Source organism: Mesoplodon densirostris, chromosome 12, assembly GCF_025265405.1.
Source record: "Mesoplodon densirostris isolate mMesDen1 chromosome 12, mMesDen1 primary haplotype, whole genome shotgun sequence".
Taxonomy (NCBI): domain Eukaryota; kingdom Metazoa; phylum Chordata; class Mammalia; order Artiodactyla; family Ziphiidae; genus Mesoplodon; species Mesoplodon densirostris.
Genome location: NC_082672.1, coordinates 15,627,529 through 15,648,449, shown reverse-complemented (window position 1 = coordinate 15,648,449; position 20,921 = coordinate 15,627,529). Strand labels below are relative to the sequence as shown.

Here is a 20,921-nt window from a genome sequence, read left to right as displayed (position 1 = left end):
TTTTGCATCTATGTTCATCAGTGATATTGGCCTGTAGTTTTCTTTCTTTGTGACATCCTTGTCTGGTTTTGGTATCAAGGTGATGGTGGCCTCGTAGAATGAGTTTGGGAGTGTTCCTCCCTCTGCTATATTTTGGAAGAGTTTGAGAAGGATAGGTGTTAGCTCTTCTCTAAATGCTTGATAGAATTCGCCTGTGAAGCCATCTGGTCCTGGGCTTTTGTTTGTTGGAAGATTTTTGATCACAGTTTCAATTTCAGTGCTTGTGATTGGTCTGTTCATATTTTCTATTTCTTCCTGATTCAGTCTTGGCAGGTTGTGCATTTCTAAGAATTTGTCCATTTCTTCCAGATTGTCCATTTTATTGGCATAGAGTTGCTTATAGTAATCTCTCATGATCTTTTGTATTTCTGCAGTGTCAGTTGTTACTTCTCCTTTTTCATTTCTAATTCTATTGATTTGAGTCTTCTCCCTTTTTTTCTTGATGAGTCTGGCTAATGGTTTATCAATTTTGTTTATCTTCTCAAAGAACCAGCTTTTAGTTTTATTGATCTTTGCTATCGTTTCCTTCATTTCTTTTTCATTTATTTCTGATCTGATTTTTATGATTTCTTTCCTTCTGCTAACTTTGGGATGTTTTTGTTCTTCTTTCTCTAATTGCTTTAGGTGCAAGGTTAGGTTGTTTATTCGAGATGTTTCCTGTTTCTTAAGGTGGGATTGTATCGCCATAAACTTCCCTCTTAGAACTGCTTTTGCTGCATCCCATAGGTTTTGGGTCGTCGTGTCTCCATTGTCATTTGTTTCTAGGTATTTTTTAATTTCCTCTTTGATTTCTTCAGTGATCACTTCGTTATTAAGTAGTGTATTGTTTAGCCTCCATGTGTTTGTATGTTTTACAGCTCTTTTCCTGTAATTGATATCTAGTCTCATAGCATTGTGGTCGGAAAAGATACTTGATACAATTTCAATTTTCTTAAATTTACCAAGGCTTGATTTGTGACCCAAGATATGATCTATCCTGGAGAATGTTCCATGAGCACTTGAGAAAAATGTGTATTCTGTTGTTTTTGGATGAAATGTCCTATAAATATCAATTAAGTCCATCTTGTTTAATGTATCATTTAAAGCTTGTGTTTCCTTATTTATTTTCATTTTGGATGACCTGTCCATTGGTGAAAGTGGGGTGTTAAAGTCCCCTACTATGATTGTGTTACTGTCGATTTCTCCTTTTATGGCTGTTAATATTTCCCTTATGTATTGAGGTGCTCCTATGTTTGGTGCATAAATATTTACAATTGTTATATCTTCTTCTTGGATTGATCCCTTGATCATTATGTAGTGTCCTTCTTTGTCTCTTCTAGTAGTCTTTATTTTAAAGTCTATTTTGTCTGATATGAGAATTGCTACTCCAGCTTTCTTTTGGTTTCCATTTGCATGGAATATCTTTTTCCATCCCCTTACTTTCAGTCTGTATGTGTCTCTAGGTCTGAAGTGGGTCTCTTGTAGACAGCATATATATGGGTCTTGTTTTTGTATCCATTCAGCCAGTCTGTGTCTTTTGGTGGGAGCATTTAGTCCATTTACATTTAAGGTAATTATTGATATGTATGTTCCTATTCCCATTTTCTTAATTGTTTTGGGTTCGTTATTGTAGTTCTTTTCCTTCTGTTGTGTTTCTTGCCTAGAGAAGTTCCTTTAGCATTTGTTGTAAAGCTGGTTTGGTGGTGCTGAACTCTCTCAGCTTTTGCTTGTCTGTAAACGTTTTAATTTCTCCATCAAATCTGAATGAGATCCTTGCTGGGTAGAGTAATCTTGGTTGCAGGTTTTTCTCCTTCATCACTTTAAGTATGTCCTGCCACTCCCTTCTGGCTTGTAGAGTTTCTGCTGAGAGATCAGCTGTTATCCTGATGGGGATTCCCTTGTGTGTTATTTGTTGTTTTTGCCTTGCTGCTTTTAATATGATTTCTTTGTGTTTAATTTTTGACAGTTTGATTAATATGTGTCTTGGTGTATTTCTCCTTGGATTTATTCTGTATGGGACTCTCTGTGCCTCCTGGACTTGATTAACTATTTCCTTTCCCATATTAGGGAAGTTTTCAACTATAATCTCTTCAAATATTTTCTCAGTCCCTTTCTTTTTCTCTTCTTCTTCTGGAACCCCTATAATTCGAATGTTGGTGCGTTTAATGTTGTCCCAGAGGTCTCTGAGACTGTCCTCTGTTCTTTTCATTCTTTTTTCTTTATTTTGCTGTGCAGCAGTTATTTCCACTATTTTATCTTCTACCTCACTTATCCGTTCTTCTGCTTCAGTTATTCTGCTATTGATCCCATCTAGAGTATTTTTTATTTCATTTATTGTGTTTTTAATCGATGCTTGATTCATCTTTAGTTCTTCTAGGTCCTTATTAACTGTTTCTTGCATTTTGTCTATTCTATTTCCAAGATTTTGGATCATCTTTATCATCATTATTCTGAATTCTTTTTCAGGTAGACTGCCTATTACCTCTTCATTTGTTAGGTCTGGTGGGTTTTTATCTTGCTCCTTCTCCTGCTGTGTGTTTTTCTGTCTTCTCATTTTGCTTATGTTACTGTGTTTGGGGTCTCCTCTTTGCAGGCTGCAGGTTCGTAGTTCCCGTTGTTTTTGGTGTCTGTCCCCAGTGGCTAAGGTTGGTTTAGTGGGTTGTGTAGGCTTCTTGGTGGAGGGGACTACTGCCTGTGTTCTGGTGGATGAGGCTGGATCTTGTCTTTCTGGTGGGCAGGTCCACGTCTGGTGGTGTGTTTTGGGGTGTCTGCGGACTTTTTATGATTTTAGGCCACCTCTCTGCTAATGGGTGGCGTTGTGTTCCTGTCTTGCTAGTTGTTTGGCATAGGGTGTCCAGCACTATAGCTTGCTGGTCGTTGAGTGAAGCTGGGTGCTGCTGTTGAGATGGAGATCTCTGGAAGATTTTCGCCGTTTGATATTGTGTGGAGCTGGGAGGTTTCTTGTGGACCAGTGTCCTGAAGTTGGCTCTCCCACCTCAGAGGCACAGCACTGACTCCTGGCTCCTCAATTTGGGATGATTTGTTGTCTATTCATGTATTCCACAGATGCAGGGTACATCAAGTTGATTGTGGAGCTTTAATCCGCTGCTTCTGAGGCTGCTGGGAGAGGTTTCCCTTTCTCTTCTTTGTTCTCACAGCTCCTGGGTCTCAGCTTTGGACCTGGCCCCGCCTCTGCGCGTAGGTCGCCGGAGGGCGTCTGTTCTTCGCTCAGACAGGACAGGGTTAAAGGAGCAGCCTCTTCGGGGACTCTGGCTCACTCAGGCCGGGCGGGAGGGAGGGGTACGGAGTGCGGGGCGAGCCTGCAGCGGCAGAGGTCGGCGTGACGCTGCAGCAGCCCGAGGCGCGCCGTGCGTTCTCCCAGGGAAGCCTCCCCTGGATCCCGGGACCCCGGCAGTGGCGGGCTGCACAGGCTCCCGGAAGGGCGGTGTGGACAGTAACCTGCGCTCGCACACAGGCTTCTTGGCGGCGGCAGCAGCAGCCCCAGCGTCCCACGCCCGTCTCTGGGCTCCGCGCTTTCAGCCGCGACTCGCACCCGTCTCTGGAGCTCCTTTACGTGGCGCTCTTAATCCCCTCTCCTCGCGCACCAGGAAACCAAGAGGGAAGAAAAAGTCTCCTGCCTCTTCGGCAGCTCCAGAGTTTTCCCGGATTCCCTCCCGGCTAGCTGTGGCACATTAGCCCCCTTCAGGCTGAGTTCTCGCCGCCAGCCCCAGTCCTCTCCCTGCGCTCTGACCGAAGCCCGAGCCTCAGCTCCAGCACTGCGCGCCCCGGCGGGCGAACAGACAAGCCTCTCGGGCTGGTGAGTGCCGCTCGGCACCGATCCTCTGTGTGGGGATCTCTCCGCTTTGCCCTACCCAGGTATGTGGGGAGTTTCTTGCCTTTGGGGAGGTCTGGGGTCTTCTGCCAGCGTTCAGTAGGTGTTCTGTAGGAGTTGTTCCACGTGTAGCTGTATTTCTGGTGTATCCGTGGGGAGGAAGGTGATCTCCGCGTCTTACTCTTCCGCCATCTTACCCGGAAGTCCCCTCTCTGCCTTATTGAAGAATTTCATAGATAGCAAGTGTGCCTGTCAGTAGTGGCTTTTTTGTTGTTATTGTTTCTGTTCAGTTTGTACCATGTGACTCGGGGTGTCCTAGCAGATCAGCATGGAGAGCCAGCCACCCAGTTGTCAAGTTTTGGTTCTTACCCAGAGCTCTGTTTCCTGTGCAGGTTACTAAGTATTTGTCCAAATAGTCCCTTCCCAGAGCAGACCCACTGACAGTTCCTTTCTGAGCAGATTATGGGTTTTGAAGTTTGAATCAAGCCAGGCTACAAAATCCGTATCTACGAGCTTCTGTGCTCACACAGAGTATCAGTCAGCATTTCCTGTTTCCATTCACGCTGTAAGTTGAATAGCTGTAAACAACCCCCTCGCCCCTGCCCCCGCAAAAAAGGAGAGTGCCAAGACAAATAATTCTTGTGGCATAGGCAGTTTCTCGCAAACCTTTTAAAACATGCAGCTTGCAGAAGTCTACATTATGTGCTCTTCAGGATTGCTAAATCATAGTAAACATACTTGCTTCATGACTCAAGACCAAGTCTATGCTACAATCCACATTAAATAATTCCTTCGCCCGTATCTGTTTTAAAATTTGTAGAGAGCAGCAAAGACACTAAGGGAGTAAATTGCTTATTTCATGTCACTAGGAAAACTTAACTTATGGGTTTTCGATGTCGACCAGCCCCAGGATTTGCCTAGGAAATGGAACTTGCCCCCTTATCACAGCCAGACACTGTCCCCCTTGCCCGTGGGACTAAGACACAGACGCACAGCACTGCACGGTGTCCATGTTGAAGTTAGTTCTTGTTGATGACACCATATTAAGTGGTCCTTACTTTTGGAATTACTGACCCACCAGCGTATCTTCTGTTTTCCTTAGCAGTCTGATATTTGAAAACAAATAAAAATACATGCGGTATTTCCAAGCAGTTTTCAACGGGTAAGAATCTGGCACTCCCTCCTGTTTTCTTCATATTGTTTGCCTCCATATTTCCCTTGCATTTGGAAGCCACAGTCCTAGACCTTTATTACTGCATCCTGTTTCCTTCCCTAACTGAAGTTCTCTTTGTTACTGTGCTTCCTCCCTCCCAATATGAAATTAATCTTGTCTAGCTTATGTAGACATTTGAGGTGGTCTATCTTTTTCAGGTATGACCTTTATAGCTCTTATTAAAGTGGTTTTGGTATTTTAAGAAAAAAAGGTATGATAGGGAGCTGTAAGAAAACTATTAATTGTTTAAATTCTCTTTTATGTATATGTCTATCTACCTTTCTCTGTTGAATACTAGCTGGCTCCCTCTCTGATAGTTTCTTCTTTTCTTTGTTAATTCACTCATTTTTTTTGCACTTGGTACTAGAGATACAAAGGTGAATGAGATATGGCCCCTGCCCTCCACATGGGAGATGACACATACATCTAATTAGGATGCTACATGCAGAGATAGATGTGGGCTCCGTGGAGCAACAAACCAGAGGGCTAGGAGAGGCAGAAGGGGTCGCTTCCTCTGCCTGAGAAGTTCAGAGCAAGCTTCCAGGAAATGAGCCATCTGAGCTAAGGCTTTAGGGGAGAGGGGAGAGAAGAGCATTCCAGATGGGAGAAGAGCGGTGAGGATGACAAATCACATGCTTTATGTGGGCTCTCCAGGAAGTGGTACTACTGAAACATGAAATTTGAGGCAGAGGGTGAGGAAAGTGAAGGTAGTTACATTAGGGTGGCCTTCGGTTTTATGTTAGGGGTCTTGGGAGTTTTTCCTTTGGCAGCACTGAGCTGATGAAGGTAGGAGAACTTGGTAACTATATGTGAAGGCTGAGGAAGGGAAGAGTTCAGGTTTTTTACAGAGAATTTGAGCATGCAACTTTTGCAAGGGAATTACACATTTATAAATAAAATGTGTTATTAATATATTAATAAAACAACTGTTTTGACCAAGTGTTTTGAAACTTTCTATTCCCTTTGGTTTGGAGGTATATACATTAATTCAGTGCCTACTATGTGCCTTGCAATGTTAACAGACATGGTCCCTATCCTCATGGAGTTTACAGTGTAATAGGGGAGCTTCAAGTGGACATGTGCATCCAGTTGGAAAGACTAGAGATCGCTTGATCAAACCCCAGTATGTGAAATGTACATAATAGTCTACTTCTAACTGTAGGGTGACATTAAACAGTTTAAAAAATATCATAACATAGCTACATCGCTTGTTCAAAAGAAATATAGTAAAGGGGAAGAAAATGACTTGTAGCTGTGTTCATTCCAAATTGAATACTTTCAAAGGAGTGTTTTTCAATTTGTCAAAAGCATATCAACAGTCATAAAAACATTTTATACCCTCTGGCACCATACTCTCACCCTTGGGAATTTATGCCAAGAATATAATTTGAAAGAGGTTAAAGCCCATATGCACAGCTATTTTGCAGCATTATTTATATTGGAAACAACCCAAACATCTAATAACAGGGGTAACAATATTGCAAATCTTGCTACATCAACAACAAAATTATAAGTTGCCACATATAATCATAATTTTTGGAAGTTTGTAGTACAGCAAGAAAACCCTGATAATTTTAAAGTAAAAGAGCAGACTACAAAATTCTACCTATTCGTTAAAAATTATATAGGAATATGAGGTATTAAAAGGAAACCATAGGGTTTCCCTGGTGGCACAGTGGTTGAGAGTCCGCCTGCCGATGCAGGGGACATGGGTTCGTGCCCCGGTCCGGGAAGATCCCACATGCCGCTGAGCGGCTGGGCCCGTGAGCCATGGCCGCTGAGCCTGCACGTCCGGAGCCTGTGCTCCGCAACGGGAGAGGCCACAGCACTGAGAGGCCCGCGTACCTCAATAAATAAATAAATGAATGAATGAATAAATAAATAAATAAATAAATGGAAACCATAAAAAAATTAGGACAACTACTTGACTAAAAAAGTCAAAAAGAGTCTGAAATTATGGGTGATGTTTTATTTTTCTTTTCTTTTTTTTTGAATGTTATTTTATTTTTTTATACAGCATGTTCTTATTAGTCATCAGTTTTATACACATCAGTGTACACATGTCAATCCCAATTGCCCAATTCATCACACCACCATCCCCACCCCACCCCACCCGCGGCTTTCCCCCCTTGGTGTCCATACGTTTGTTCTCTACATCTGTGTCTCAACATCTGTCCTGCAAACCGGTTCATCTGTACCATTTTTCTAGGTTCCACATATACGCGTTAATATACGATATTTGTTTTTCTCTTTCTGACTTACTTCACTCTGTATGACAGTCTCTAGATCCATCTACAAATGACCCAATTTCATTCCTTTTTATGGCTGAGTAATATTCCATTGTATATAGGTACCACATCTTTATCCATTCGTCTGTCGATGGGCATTTAGGTTGCTTCCATGACCTGGCTATTGTAAATAGTGCTGCAATGAACATTGGGGTGCATGTGTTTTTTGAATTATGGTTTTCTCAGGGTATATGCCCAGCTAGGTCATATGGTAATTCTATTTTTAGTTTTTTTTTTTTTTTTTTTTTTTGCTGTACGCGGGCCTCTCACTGCTGTGGCCCCTCCCGTTGCGGAGCACAGGCTCCGGACACACAGGCTCCGCGGCCATGGCTCGCGGGCCCAGCCGCTCCGCGGCATGTGGGATCCTCCGGGATCGGGGCACGAACCCGTGTCCCCTGCATCGGCAGGCGGACTCTCAACCACTGCGCCACCAGGGAGGCCCTATTTTTAGTTTTTTAAGGAACCTCCATACTGTTCTCCATAGTGGCTATATCAATTTACATTCCCACCAACAGTGCAAGAGGGTTCGCTTTTCTCCACCCCCTCTCCAGCATTTGTTGTTTGTAGATTTTCTGATGATGCCCATTCTAACGGGTGTGAGGTGATACCTCATTTTAGTTTTGATTTGCATTTCTCTAATAATTAGTGATGTTGAGCAGCTTTTCATGTGCTTCTTGGCCATCTGTATGTCTTCTTTAGAGAAATGTCTATTTAGGTCTTCTGCCCATTTTTGGATTGGGTTGTGTGTTTCTTTAATATTGAGCTGCATGAGCTGTTTATATATTTTGTAGATTAAACCTTTGTCCATTGATTCATTTGCAAATATTTTCTCCCACTCTGAGGGTTGTCTTTTGGTCTTGTTTATGGCTTCCTTTGCTGTGCAAAAGCTTTGAAGTGTCATTAGGTCCCATTTGTTTATTTTTGTTTTTATTTCCATTACTCTAGGAGGTGGATCAAAAAAGATCTTGCTGTGATTTATGTCAAAGAATGTTCTTCCTATGTTTTCCTCTAAGAGTTTTATAGTCTGCGAACTTACATTTAGGTCTCGAATCCATTTTGAGTTTATTTTTGTGTGTGGTGTTAGGGAGTGTTCTAATTTCATTCTTCTACATGTAGCTGTCCAGTTTTCCCAGCACCACTTATTGAAGACACTGTCTTTTCTCCATTGTATATCCTTGCCTCCTTTGTCATAGATTAGTTGACCATAGGTGTGTGGGTTTATCTCTGGGCTTTCTATCTTGTTTCATTGATAGATGTTTCTGTTTTTGTGCCAGTACCATATTGTCTTGATTACTGTAGCTTTGTAGTATAGCCTGAAGTTACGGAGTCTGATTCCTCCAGCTCTGTTTTTTCCCCTCAAGACTGCTTTGCTGTTCGGGGTCTATTGTGTCACCGTACAAATTTTAAGATTTTTTGTTCTAGTTCTGTAAAAAATGCCATTGGTAATTTCATAGGGATTGCATTGAATCTGTAGATTGCTTTGAATAGTATAGTCATTTTCACAGTATTGATTCTTCCAATGCAAGAATATGGTATATCTCTCCATCTGTTGGTATCATCTTTAATTTCTTTCTTCAGTGTCTTACAGCTTTCTGCATACAGGTCTTTTGTCTCCCTAGGTAGGTTTATTCCTAGGTATTTTATTCTTTTTGTTGCAGTGGGAAATGGGAGTGTTTCCTTAATTTCTCTTTCAGATTTTTCATCATTAGTGTATAGGAATGCAAGAGATTTCTGTGCATTAATTTTGTATGCTGCAAATTTACCAAATTCATTCATTAGCTCTAGTAGTTTTCTGATGGCATTTTTAGGATTCTCTATGTGTAGTATAATGTCATCTGCAAACAGTGAGAGTTTTACTTCTTCTTTTTAAATTTGGGTTCCTTATTTTCCTTTTTTTTTTTTTTTTTTTTTTTTGCGGTATGTGGACCTCTCACTGCTGTGGCCTCTCCCATTGCGGAGCACAGGCTCCAGATGTGCAGGCTCAGTGGCCATGGCTCACGGGCCCAGCTGCTCCACGGTGTGTGGGATCTTCCCGGACTGGGGCACAAACCCGCATCCCCACATTGGCAGGCGGACTCTCAACCACTGCGCCACCAGGGAAGCCCCCTTATTTTTCTTTTTCTTCTCTGATTGCCATGGCTAGGACTTCCAAAACTATGTTGAATGATAGTGGTGAGAGTGGACATCCTTGTCTTGCTCCTGATCTTAGAGGAAATGCTTTCAGTTTTTTACCATTTAGCATGATGTTTGCCGTTGGTTTGTCATATATGGCCTTTATTCTGTTGAGGTAGATTCCCTGTATTCTCACTTTCTGGAGGGTTTTAATCATAAATGGGTATTGAATTTTGTCAAAAGCATTTTCTGCATCTATTGAGATGATCGTATGGTTTTTATTCTTCAGTTTGTTAATATGGTATATCACATTGATTGATTTGCATATATTGAAGAATCCTTGTATCCCTGGGATAAATCCCACTTGATCGTGGTGTATGATCCTTTTAAAGTGTTGTTGGATTCTGTTTGCTAGTATTTTGTTGAGGATTTTTGCATCTATATTCATCAGTGATATTGGTCTGTAATTGTCTTTTTTTGTAGTATCTTTGTCTGGTTTTGGTATCAGGGTGATGGTGGCCTCATAGAGTGAGTTTGGGAGTGTTCCTTCCTCTGCAATTTTTTGGAAGAGTTTGAGAAGGATGGGTGTTAGCTCTTCTCTAAAGGTTTGATAGAATTCACCTGTGAAGCCATCTGGTCCTGGATTTTTGTTTGTTGGAAGATGTTTAATCACAGTTTCAATTTCGTTACTTGTGATTTGTCTCTTCGTATTTTCTATTTCTTCCTGGTTCAGTCTTGGAAGGTTATACCTTTCTAAGAATTTGTCCATTCCTTCCAGGTTGTCCATTTCATTGGTATAGAGTTGCTTGTAGTAGTCTCTTAGGATGCTTTGTATTTCTGTGGTGTCTGTTGTAACTTCTCCTTTTTCATTTCTAATTTTATTGATTTGAGTCCTCTCCCTCTTTTTCTTGATGAGTCTGGCTGATGGTTTATCAATTTTGTTTATCTTCTCAAAGAACCAGCTTTCAGTTTTATTGATCTTTGCTATTGTTTTCTTTGTTTCTATTTCATTTATTTCTGCTCTGATCTTTATGATTTCTTTCCTTCTACTAACTTTGGGTTTTGTTTGTTCTTCTTTCTCTAGTTCCTTCAGGTGTAAGGTTAGGTTGTTTATTTGAGGTTTTTCTTGTTTCTTGAGGTCGGCTTGTATAGCTATAAACTTCTCTCTTAGAACTGCTTTTGCTGCATCACATAGGTTTTAGATCATCGTATTTTCATTTTCATTTGTCTAGGTATTTTTTGATTTCCTCTTTGATTTCTTCAGTGATCGCTTGGTTATTTAGTAACATATTGTTTAGCCTCCATGTGTTTGTGTTTTTAACGTTTTTTTCCCTGTAATTCATTTCTAATCTCATAGCGTTGTGTTCAGAAAAGATGCTTGATATGATTTCAATTTTCTTAAATTTACTGGGGCTTGATTTGTGACCCAAGATGTGATCTATCCTGGAGAATGTTCGGAGCGCACTTCAGAAGAAAGTGTAATCTGCTGTTTTGGGATGGAGTGTCCTATACATATCAGTTAAATGTATCTGGTCTATTGTGACATTTAAAGCCTCTGTTTCCTTATTAATTTTCATTTTGGATGATCTGTCCATTGGTGTAAGTGAGGTGTTAACGTCCCCCACTATTACTGTGTTACTGTCAATTTCCTCTTTTACAGCTGTTAGCAGTTGCCTTATGTATTGAGGTGCTCCTATGTTGGGTGCATATATATTTACAATTGTTATACCTGCTTCTTGGATTGATCCCTTGATCATTATGTAGTGTCCTTCCTTGTCTCTTGTAACATTCTTTCTTTCAAAGTCTATTTTATCTGATATGAGTATTGCTACTCCAGCTGTCTTTCGATTTCCATTTGCATGGAATATCTTTTTCCATCTCCTCACTTTCAGTCTGTATGTGTCCCTAGGTCTGAAGTGGGTCTCTTGTAGACAGCGTATATACGTATCTTGTTTTTGTATCCATTCAGCAAGCCTGTTTCTTTTGGTTGGAGCATTTAATCCATTCACGTTAAGGTAATTATTGGGCTGTATGTTCCTATGACCATATTCTTAATCATTTTGGGTTTGTTTTTGTAGGTCCTTTTCTTCTCTTGTGTTCCCACTTAGAGAAGTTCCTTTAGCTTTTGTTGTAGAGCTACTTTGGTGGTGCTGAATTCTCTCAGCTTTTGCTTGTCTGTAAAGCTTTTGATTTCTCCATCGAATCTGAATTAGATCCTTGCTGGGTAGAGTAATCTTGGTTGTAGTTTCTTCTCTTTCATCACTTTAACTATATCATGCCACTCCCTTTTGGCTTGTAGGGTTTCTGCTGAGAAATCAGCTGTTAACCTTGTGGGAGTTCCCTTGCATGTTATTTGTTGTTTTTCCCTTGCTGCTTTCAGCAAGTTTTCTTTGTCTTTGATTTTTGCCAATTTGATTACTGTGTGTCTCGGCGTGTTTCTCCTTGGGTTTATCCTGTATGGGACTCTGTGCTTCCTGGACTTGAGTGGCTATTTCCTTTCCCATGTTAGGGAAGTTTTAGACTATAATCTCTTCAGGTATTTTCTCGGGTCCTTTGTCTCTCTCTTCTCCTTCTGGGACCCCTATAATGTCAATGTTGTTGCGTTTAATGTTGTCCCAGAGGTGTCTTAGGCTGTCTTCATTTCTTTTCATTCTTTTTTCTTTACTGTGTTCCGCAGCAGTGAATTCCACCATTCTGCCTTCCAGGTCACTTATCCGTTCTTCTGCCTCAGTTATTCTGCTATTGGTTCCTTCTAGTGTATTTTTCATTTCACTTACTGTATTGTTTATCTCTGTTTGTTTGTTCTTTAATTCTTGTAGGTCTTTGTTAAACATTTCTTGCATCTTTGCCTCCATTGTTTTTCTGAGGTCCTGGATCATCTTCACTATCATTATTCTGAATTCTTTTTTTTTTTTTTTTTTTGCGGTATGCGGGCCTCTCACTGTTGTGGCCTCCCCCGTTGCGGAGCACAGGCTCCGGACGCGCAGGCTCCGGACGCGCAGGCTCAGCGGCCATGGCTCACGGGCCCAGCCGCTCCGCGGCATATGGGATCCTCCCAGACCGGGGCACGAACCCGTATCCCCTGCATCGGCAGGCGGACTCTCAACCACTTGCGCCACCAGGGAGGCCCTATTCTGAATTCTTTTTCTGGAAGGTTGCCTATCTCCACTTCATTTAGTTGTTTTTCTGGGGTTTTATCTTGTTCCTTCATCTGGTATATAACCCTCTGCCTTTTCATCTTGTCTATCTTTCTATGAATGTGGTTTTTGTTCCACAGTTTGCAGAATTGTCGTTCTTCTTGCTTCTGCTGCCTGTCTGCCCTCTCTGTTTTTCTTTTCTTCATTTTTATTAAAACGTGTATATTCAGTGAATGCTTGAGAGAGCTATCCTCATTTATTCACATGTTAAATGGTTTCTATTTTACCTTTTTTTTTTTTACTGCTTCTTCCTCTTTCTGCCATCAATTATGGCCCTGGTTGTACTGTAAGTATATAGTGCATATTTCATAAATATTTAATTTCTATTCCATTAATAGTATTCTTTCCCTAGAGCAGAGTGCTTCTCAAATTTTAATGGGCATTCATCTCACTAAGGGATCTTGTCAACATGCTGGTTCTGATTCAATAGTTCTGGGATAGAGCCCAAGAGTCTGCATTTCTAATAAACCCCCAGGGGCTGGCGATGTGGCTGGTCCAGAGCTCTGCTTTGTGTATGAAGATACTGCTGCTCACCCCGTGTCAGGAGTATTCTCTTGGAAGGCAGTGCTGGACAGTCTCCCTGCTATAGCCGTACCTACCTCAGTAACATCTTTAGCAATTTGAGGGCAGGGGAAAGGATGGTTAAAGACCAGTGTCCTCTGTGGTTATGAAGTAAAGATACCATCTTATTATCAAGCCTGATGATAAACCTCCTTAAATGGCTCAACTAACTTCAATTTTGTCCATCAATAGAAATGGCCAGATGGAATGAAAATACGTGATTGTATGTATCTTTTAAAGAGTAAGGAAAGATCTTCTATACTAATCAGACTAGCAGGGTTCTTTGACACAATTTGGAACCTGATGAAAAAGTTGAAAATCCCATCTGTGTGAAGAAAAGCTTTGCCTTGACCTTCTATACTGGAAGAAAAATCTTGGCCATGGCAGTGAATCCTTAAGGAACAGTGGTGTGAAGCAGAGTAGAGAGTCATCTTTTTTATGGAATGTAAGGAAGTAGACATTTTCTAAAACCATGGAAACGTCTTTTTACCTTTGTATATGAACAGGATGCCGTGGTGTATAGTAACCTTGAACATGGAGGGAAATTCGTCATCCTTTGAATTTGGACCACATCAATGATTGTCAAAACCTACTGTTGTTTCTAGAAGATAATAGCGAGTTTCAAACTTGATTCTCCACAGTGACTGAAGCTGGCTTTGGTGCTGATATTGGCATGGAGAAATTCTTCAACATCAAGTGCAGAGCTTCTGGCTTGGTGCCCAGTGTTGTGGTGCTGGTGGCGACGGTGCGGGCTCTGAAGATGCACGGAGGTGGACCAAGTGTAAGCATTGTGCTTCCTTTCTAATAAAACAGAAGGAAGCAGAATTGAACCTTTGAAACATCCAAACCTGCTTCATAACTGCAGTTTTCTAGAATATCTCCTTTTTCACAAATCACCATTACAGGGCACTTAGAGTTCAGTTCGTCAAGTAATTAGTAACACCCACAAAGTTATTTCTAAGCAATATTTTGGGAAAGAGCATAATGTGACCACTTTTTAGTTCTAAGAATCTAAACTGAAACTTATGTCAACATTTTATAACCCTGTGGTAAAGGGAGGATAGAGGCTTTGGTTCCTGAATGAAGAACAGAAGGATTAGAGTGATTGCTTTTGTGGGTGAGGTTGTTCAGTGTTTGTACGGATAGTTTTTTGGTTCACTGACGCTACATCTCATCAGATTTCATCTAGCGCTATTTTCCTTCTGTTTCTGTTTATTATGATTTCACTTTATAGCTCTGTTAGAGCACTGGATTATTTCTAAGAGAGCTTTGCTTAGAAAACACAAATTCTATTTTAACATTTTTAAAGACTTTATCTTGTATAGAATTCACACACACCTGAAAGGAGTTTTCACCTTTCCACAGCAAAGATGTAGGGGTTTTTTTTTCTTTTTCTTTTTCATTTTTAGGGATTTCCAAAGGGAGAATAAGAAATGTTGTACTGATTAACCATTTTTGAAATGAAATCATTTGGAGTTTCTTTATTACTTATACTATTGATATATTACACAAACTGCCAAATCTGATTTCTTAATTGGTATACTGTGTATTCAAATATCACACATGATTAATTATATAGCATAAACAAATAAACAAATAACAAGTTTGCCATGATGAAACACCATGATGTGCACTGTTTAATCATCTTAGCAATTCTTTGTCCTAGGAGAGGCAGACATTATATCATTTTACAGATGAGGAAGCTGAGGTTTGCTGTGTTTAGGAGATGTCACCAGGCCAGCAGAGAGCCAAATCGCAAGCCTAGGTCTGAGATACAGATTCTCTACTTTTGTCGGGCATTCAGAGCTGGATATGAATGAAGGGTAAACCTTTTCTGAATCCCTAATCTGCTCATTAATACCAGACACTTGAGCACTTCATTTTAGCCTAGAGCTTCACCATTAGATCAAAGGCAAGATTGACGCAGCAGGTATTATAATATAGTAGTGCTAAAGAGTTCTGATTTTGTTCAAAACACCAATTGTTGCTACCAATCACTCCTTGAGTTTAGACTCTGAAACTGTATCAACTTCCATTTTCAAAAAACGATCTCGGGCTTCCCTTGTGGCTCAGTGGTTGAGAGTGTGCCTGCTGATGCAGGGGACATGCCCCAGTCCGGGAAGATCCCACATGCCGCGGAGTGGCTGGGCCCGTGAGCCATGGCCGCTGAGCCTGCGCGTCCGGAGCCTGTGCTCTGCAGCGGGAGAGACCACAACAGTGAGAGGCCTGCGTACCACAAAAAACAAACAAACAAAAAACGATCTCTACCTATATAAGATAAATTTGAAATTCCCCCTCCCTGTTTTGCACCCTAAAAATTATAAAATCAAAGGGCTTTATTACTGGAAAGGGCTTAGAAATTAGTTTGGTTCAAGTCTTTACAAAGATAAAATTACTGAGGTGCTGGAGGATTCTGGGTCTTGCTTAGTATCCCCCATCTATTTAGGGGACTAATCAGACATGAAATCAAGGTCTCTGGACTTCTAGTCCAGTGTTTTTGCACACTCCAGTCTCGTCTCTGTCCTATAAAAACTCACTACATGATTTATAATCCTATTCCAGTTCATCTTAATGTGTGTGCTCTGTTTTACAATGGTTGCATTTTCTGCTCACCTTAATCCTTGGTCCCTCTTTCAGTTCCCCTTAATGTCATGTTTCCGTGCTAGTGATGATTGTAACAGGGCTCTAGATCAGTAGGCACAGATATGGATGGAGGATAATAAAAGGGGAGGATCAGGAAGCCAGATGAAGCTTAGCATTCCTCTCCTGGACTCCAGTAGTGCTTCTGCATCATATTATTTTATGAATGTCTATATGTGTATCTCCCCACCTGACTCTGAATTCCTTGAGATGAAGGACTATATCTTATTAATTTGTGTATTCCTCATGCCCGGCATACTCTGTATCAAGGAAATGTTTTCGATAATTGAATAATACATGAACTTTGATCTTCTTAATCCTGTATTCCATATTATCCACCTCAGTGTCATTCCTTCTTACTTGAAACAACTCCATAGCAATGTTTTTGATCCGTTATAATTTCTACTTCCTTTTGATATCGTTACACAAATAACCTCGGCTGCCTCTTACGTTTATTCAGCTTGTTTTTGTTTTTGTTTTGGGGTTTTTTTTTTTGCTGTACGCAGGCCTCTCACTGTTGCGGCCTCTCCCGTTGCAGAGCACAGGCTCCGGACACGCAGGCTCAGCGGCCATGGCTCACGGGCCCAGCTGCTCCGTGGCATGTGGGATCTTCCCGGACCGGGGCATGAACCCGCGTCCCCTGCATCGGCAGGCGGACTCTCAACCACTGCGCCACCAGGGAAGCCCCAGCTTGTTTTTTTACATAATTTATGCAGTTGAAAATCCTGTGACCCTTGAACTTGCCCATTTTAGCCCCAGTCATATCCTGTCTTCCAAAATGCTGACCATTCTTGGGGCAATGGAAGAACTGATACATTTGGATGCAGATATGTCTTTTATAATTAGTTCTTTACACATAGTTTCTTAAGGAGGATTCTCCATAACCAATAGGATGTGTATTTATATAAAAAGATTTGTTATAAGTAATTGGCTCACACAATTACGGAGGCTGACAAGTCCAAAAATCTACTGAGTGGGCCAGTGCTGGAGACTCAGGAGAGCCAGTATTCCAGTCCCAGTCTGAAGGCAACCTGCTGGAAAATTTTCTCTTGCACAGATTCTTTTTGTTATAGCAGGCCTTCAACTGATTGAAGTGACCCACCCACGTTATGGGGGGCAGTCTGCTTTACTCAGTGTCCATCAATTTAAATGTTATTCTCATTCAAAAACACCCTCACCAAAATACCCAGAATAATGTTTGACCAAATATCTGGGCATCCCATCACCCAAGCTGACACACAGAATTAACCATCACCCTCCTTACTGATTTTTGGTGTGTGGTGTAATGACCAGGCCTAATTTTATTTTTTCTGTGTTAATAACCAACTGGCCTAGCACTATTTATTCTAATTAGTCCCTCCTTTCTGATCTTCAAGCCTACTTTGTGATAAATCAATTCTCCATACACGTGTAGGTGTTTTTCTGGGACCTTCGTTTGGTTGCACTGGTCTATTTACACATAATTGTGTCTGTGCTACACTAAGTCTGTAGTGCAAGCTCTCCCTGGTAGTTCTCTTCTTCATGGGTGCCCGGCCTTTATCAGTCCTTTTCATTTCCATATGTATTTCTGAACTAATCACAAAGTCCCATAAAGAATCTTTCTAGGATTTGGGGTTTTTTTTGGAATGTCTTTAAATCAATAGATCAGTTTTATATCTAGGAACTTGGGATATTCACTGATTTAGGTGTTTTGAAATATATTTTAATAAACATTTACAGTTTATTGCCCAAAGGACTTCTACATCCTTTGACCGATCTGTTCCCATGTGCTTTATATTTTTAAATAGTTTCACAGGTTACTTCTGGATTCTTATATATATATCCAGTGACCTGTCTAAATTTTTTAAGGTATAATTGACATGCAACATTATATTAGTTTCAAGGTATACAACATAATGTTCAGTATTTGTATACATTGTAAAATGATCACCACAATAAGTCATTAACATCCGTCACCATACAGAGTTTAAAAGAAAATGTTTTTCCTTGGAATGAGAACTTTTCAGATCTCCTCTCTTAGCAACTTTCAAATATGCAATACAATATTTTTACCTATAGTCACCATGCTCTATATTAAATCTCCATAACTTAAAAAATTCTCTTATTAATTGTACTAATTTAGCTGTAAATACTTTAGAGAGTTCTATGTGGACAATCATATATGAAAATAATGACAGTTCTGTTTCTTCCTTTCCAATCTTGATACTTTTTTTTCATCACCAACCATGTGTTTCTAGCTGCAGTGCAGTATTAAATAGTGTTGATAGCCAGCATCCTACTGTTATTCCTCATCAGCAAGAGAACAGTTTTAATAGTTCATCGCTAAATATGTTTTCTGTAATATTTCAGTATATGTTTTTTATCAGGTTAAGAAAATTGCCTCTGTTGCTATTTGTCAAGTTGTTATACTATATGTTGAACAATTTTCTTCATCTATTGAGGTGATAACACTCCCTGGGCCTGTTGCTTATTGGTGAGGGGCAGGTTTTTAACTACAATCTTAATTTTTTTTAATGAGTAGAGAACTGTTTAAGTTCTCTGTTTCTTCCTAAATGAGTTTTATATTAAAACTCATACTAAGTTTCTCTATCTTTTAAAAAGTATTGGTGTAAAGTTTGTCCCAGTATCCTATTAATTCTGTCTACAGCATGTGTAGTTATAATATTTTTTTCATTCCTTTTTTAAAAAAACTCTTGCCAGAATATTATCAATTTTGTGAGTCTTAAAGAACCAGCTTTGGTTTTGTTGACCCCCTCTACTTTCTGGCATTTGCATACAACCCATTTTTCTTGATTTTGCCTGATTTTTGATTTTGCAGAACTTTGCATATGTTCAAGCTCAGCAGTACTTTATGTTCCTTTTTTAATCCAGCATTTTGGTTGTTCCAATTGAAGGGTCCACTGTGTGTTTTAGCTTATGCTAATGCTGAAAAAAAAACCCATCTGAAAATACCTTATGATGTTTCCTCACAGTCTCAAAAAACAATCTGTCATAGAGGTAACTTTTCAAAGGATTTCTAATATTTTCAAGACCTCTTTCGCTGAGAGGAGAACAAGTCACCACGTCCTCAGTGAATTAAAATGTTGTCTAGGGTTTCTCACTGAAACAGTTGCAGGCTATAGACAAAAAAACCCAATGGGGAACTGTGAAAAGACACTAAATTGGGGTTTCAGAGCCCTATTATACTCAGGCCCCTGTTCTGCCTCTCATTTGCTGTGTAACTGTGGGCAAGATACCTGCCTTCTCTCACCTTCAGTTTCCTTATCTTTATACTGCCAACCCCATCGGCTTCTGTAAGAAACTAGGCCAAAAAAAGGGAAAAATTAATGGCAATTATTTTTAAATGACTTAGAATTTATTTAGAACGATTATGCACTCTGTATAAATCAGGTATTAATCATACTGTGAGTTCCCTTTTATGCTAGGATCATGGGCAACAGTATGAAAGCTCTTAATATTAGCTCAAATTAGAATCGCCTGAGAAGTTCTTAACCATCACTGATCATGGGTCCCACTCCCAGCAATCCTGGCTTAATTGGTCAGGGTGGAGCTCAAGCATCAGTGATTTTTAAAAGCACCCACAAGACTTTATGTTCAGCCAGGGCTGCCAGTTATTGGTTTAAAAGCACAAAATGTGGTTTTTTTTTAAATTAATTAATTAATTAATTAATTTGCGGTACGCGGGCCTCTCACTGCTGTGGCCTCTCCCGTTGCGGAGCACAGGCTCCGGACGCGCAGGCTCAGTGGCTCAAGGGCCCAGCCGCTCTGCGGCATGTGGGATCCTCCCGGACCAGGGCACGAACCTGTGTCCCCTGCATCGGCAGGCGGACTCTCAACCACTGCACCACCAGGGAAGCCCAAAATGTGTTTTTTAAATGAACCTTCCCAAAAGGGACCATGATTTGTTTTTCTTTCAGATCTTAATCAGAGTAAACAGTTTGATAGGATTATTCTTAATTTTTGTCTTTTCTTATCTCAGGTAACTGCTGGGGTCCCTCTTAAAAAAGAATATACGGAAGAGGTAAGAGTGAAGAATTATTCAAATCCAGTTAACCATTGATTAGCAGTTGAATCTCAGTCAGGGAATAGGTCCTCCACCAGTGGCCTCTTAGAAAAGTGCTTTTCTAATAATCCAAGAGGAAATGGGTGGGGAAAGGGATAAAATCCATTCCCTTAACTCTCCAATCTTAAGAAAAGATGGGTGTAGGCTTTCTGTCCAGTTCCTACCCCCTGGGCAGCCATCAGAGCAGGCCTCTTATACCCATGTATTCTTTTGATGTGGCAGATGCTGACTTTTGGAAGATACACAATTGGCTTTATGACTTGCATGAGTAAATAGACTTTGATTGACTGGCAACAGTACCTCTTAGCTCCTACAGGTGGCGCCAGGGATTTGAGCAGGGAATAGCTGGCTGGTGCTTGTTACCCTCCCAGGACCTTACGCCTTCTTGTCCACCAGCCCACAGAGCGTGGGCATGTTGCTGATGTCCTGGCCACCAGTCTGCAGCAGAAATAGCTGCCTGGCTCAAGACCCACATATGCCATTGGATCTAGAATAATTTTAGACTTTACTTGGAAAATGAGCCTCCTCCTTCTGCAGCCATCTTTTCTTGGAGGGAAAAAGTGATTGATGGCTTTCTTTAATAGCTTCCAGGACAATAATGTGAGTATAGATAGACCCAGAACCTGCCAGAGTGGGCCTGCCTGTGTGGTTTGGCAGGTTGGATGGGAGGTGATACATGGGGGCCTGGTTTTCTTACAGAACCTCCAGCTGGTGGCAGATGGCTGCTGTAACCTAGAGAAGCAAATTCAGATTGCTCAGCTCTTCGGGGTCCCTGTTGTCGTGGCTCTGAATGTCTTCAAGTAAGTCAAGTGTCCTCCTTTAAATGTGGTCATATTGCTGGGCCACCCTGTGAACTAACTGCATTTGTGTTTTGAGGATGTTTGACCTTTTCTCTGCTTCATCTAAAAGTACAGAGAAATACTCTGCTCATTCTATTTGTTTGACTTTCTTTGAATTGGTTTGACTTTAGCAGAAGTGTTTTCAAATGTTATCAGGG

At 40.7% G+C, this 20,921-nt stretch overlaps 1 protein-coding gene across 3 annotated transcripts in view; it reads left to right on the top strand.

Moving 5' to 3' along the window:
* MTHFD1L (methylenetetrahydrofolate dehydrogenase (NADP+ dependent) 1 like) overlaps nucleotides 1–20,921 on the top strand; it is a 205,301-nt gene that overhangs the window by 102,389 nt on the left and 81,991 nt on the right. For all 3 annotated transcript variants that reach the window (XM_060114711.1, XM_060114713.1, XM_060114712.1), the window contains exons 21-23: nucleotides 13,863–14,002; nucleotides 19,841–19,882; nucleotides 20,624–20,724. In XM_060114711.1, the coding sequence (XP_059970694.1) occupies nucleotides 13,863–14,002; nucleotides 19,841–19,882; nucleotides 20,624–20,724 (283 nt within the window). The remainder of the gene's footprint in view (nucleotides 1–13,862; nucleotides 14,003–19,840; nucleotides 19,883–20,623; nucleotides 20,725–20,921) is intronic.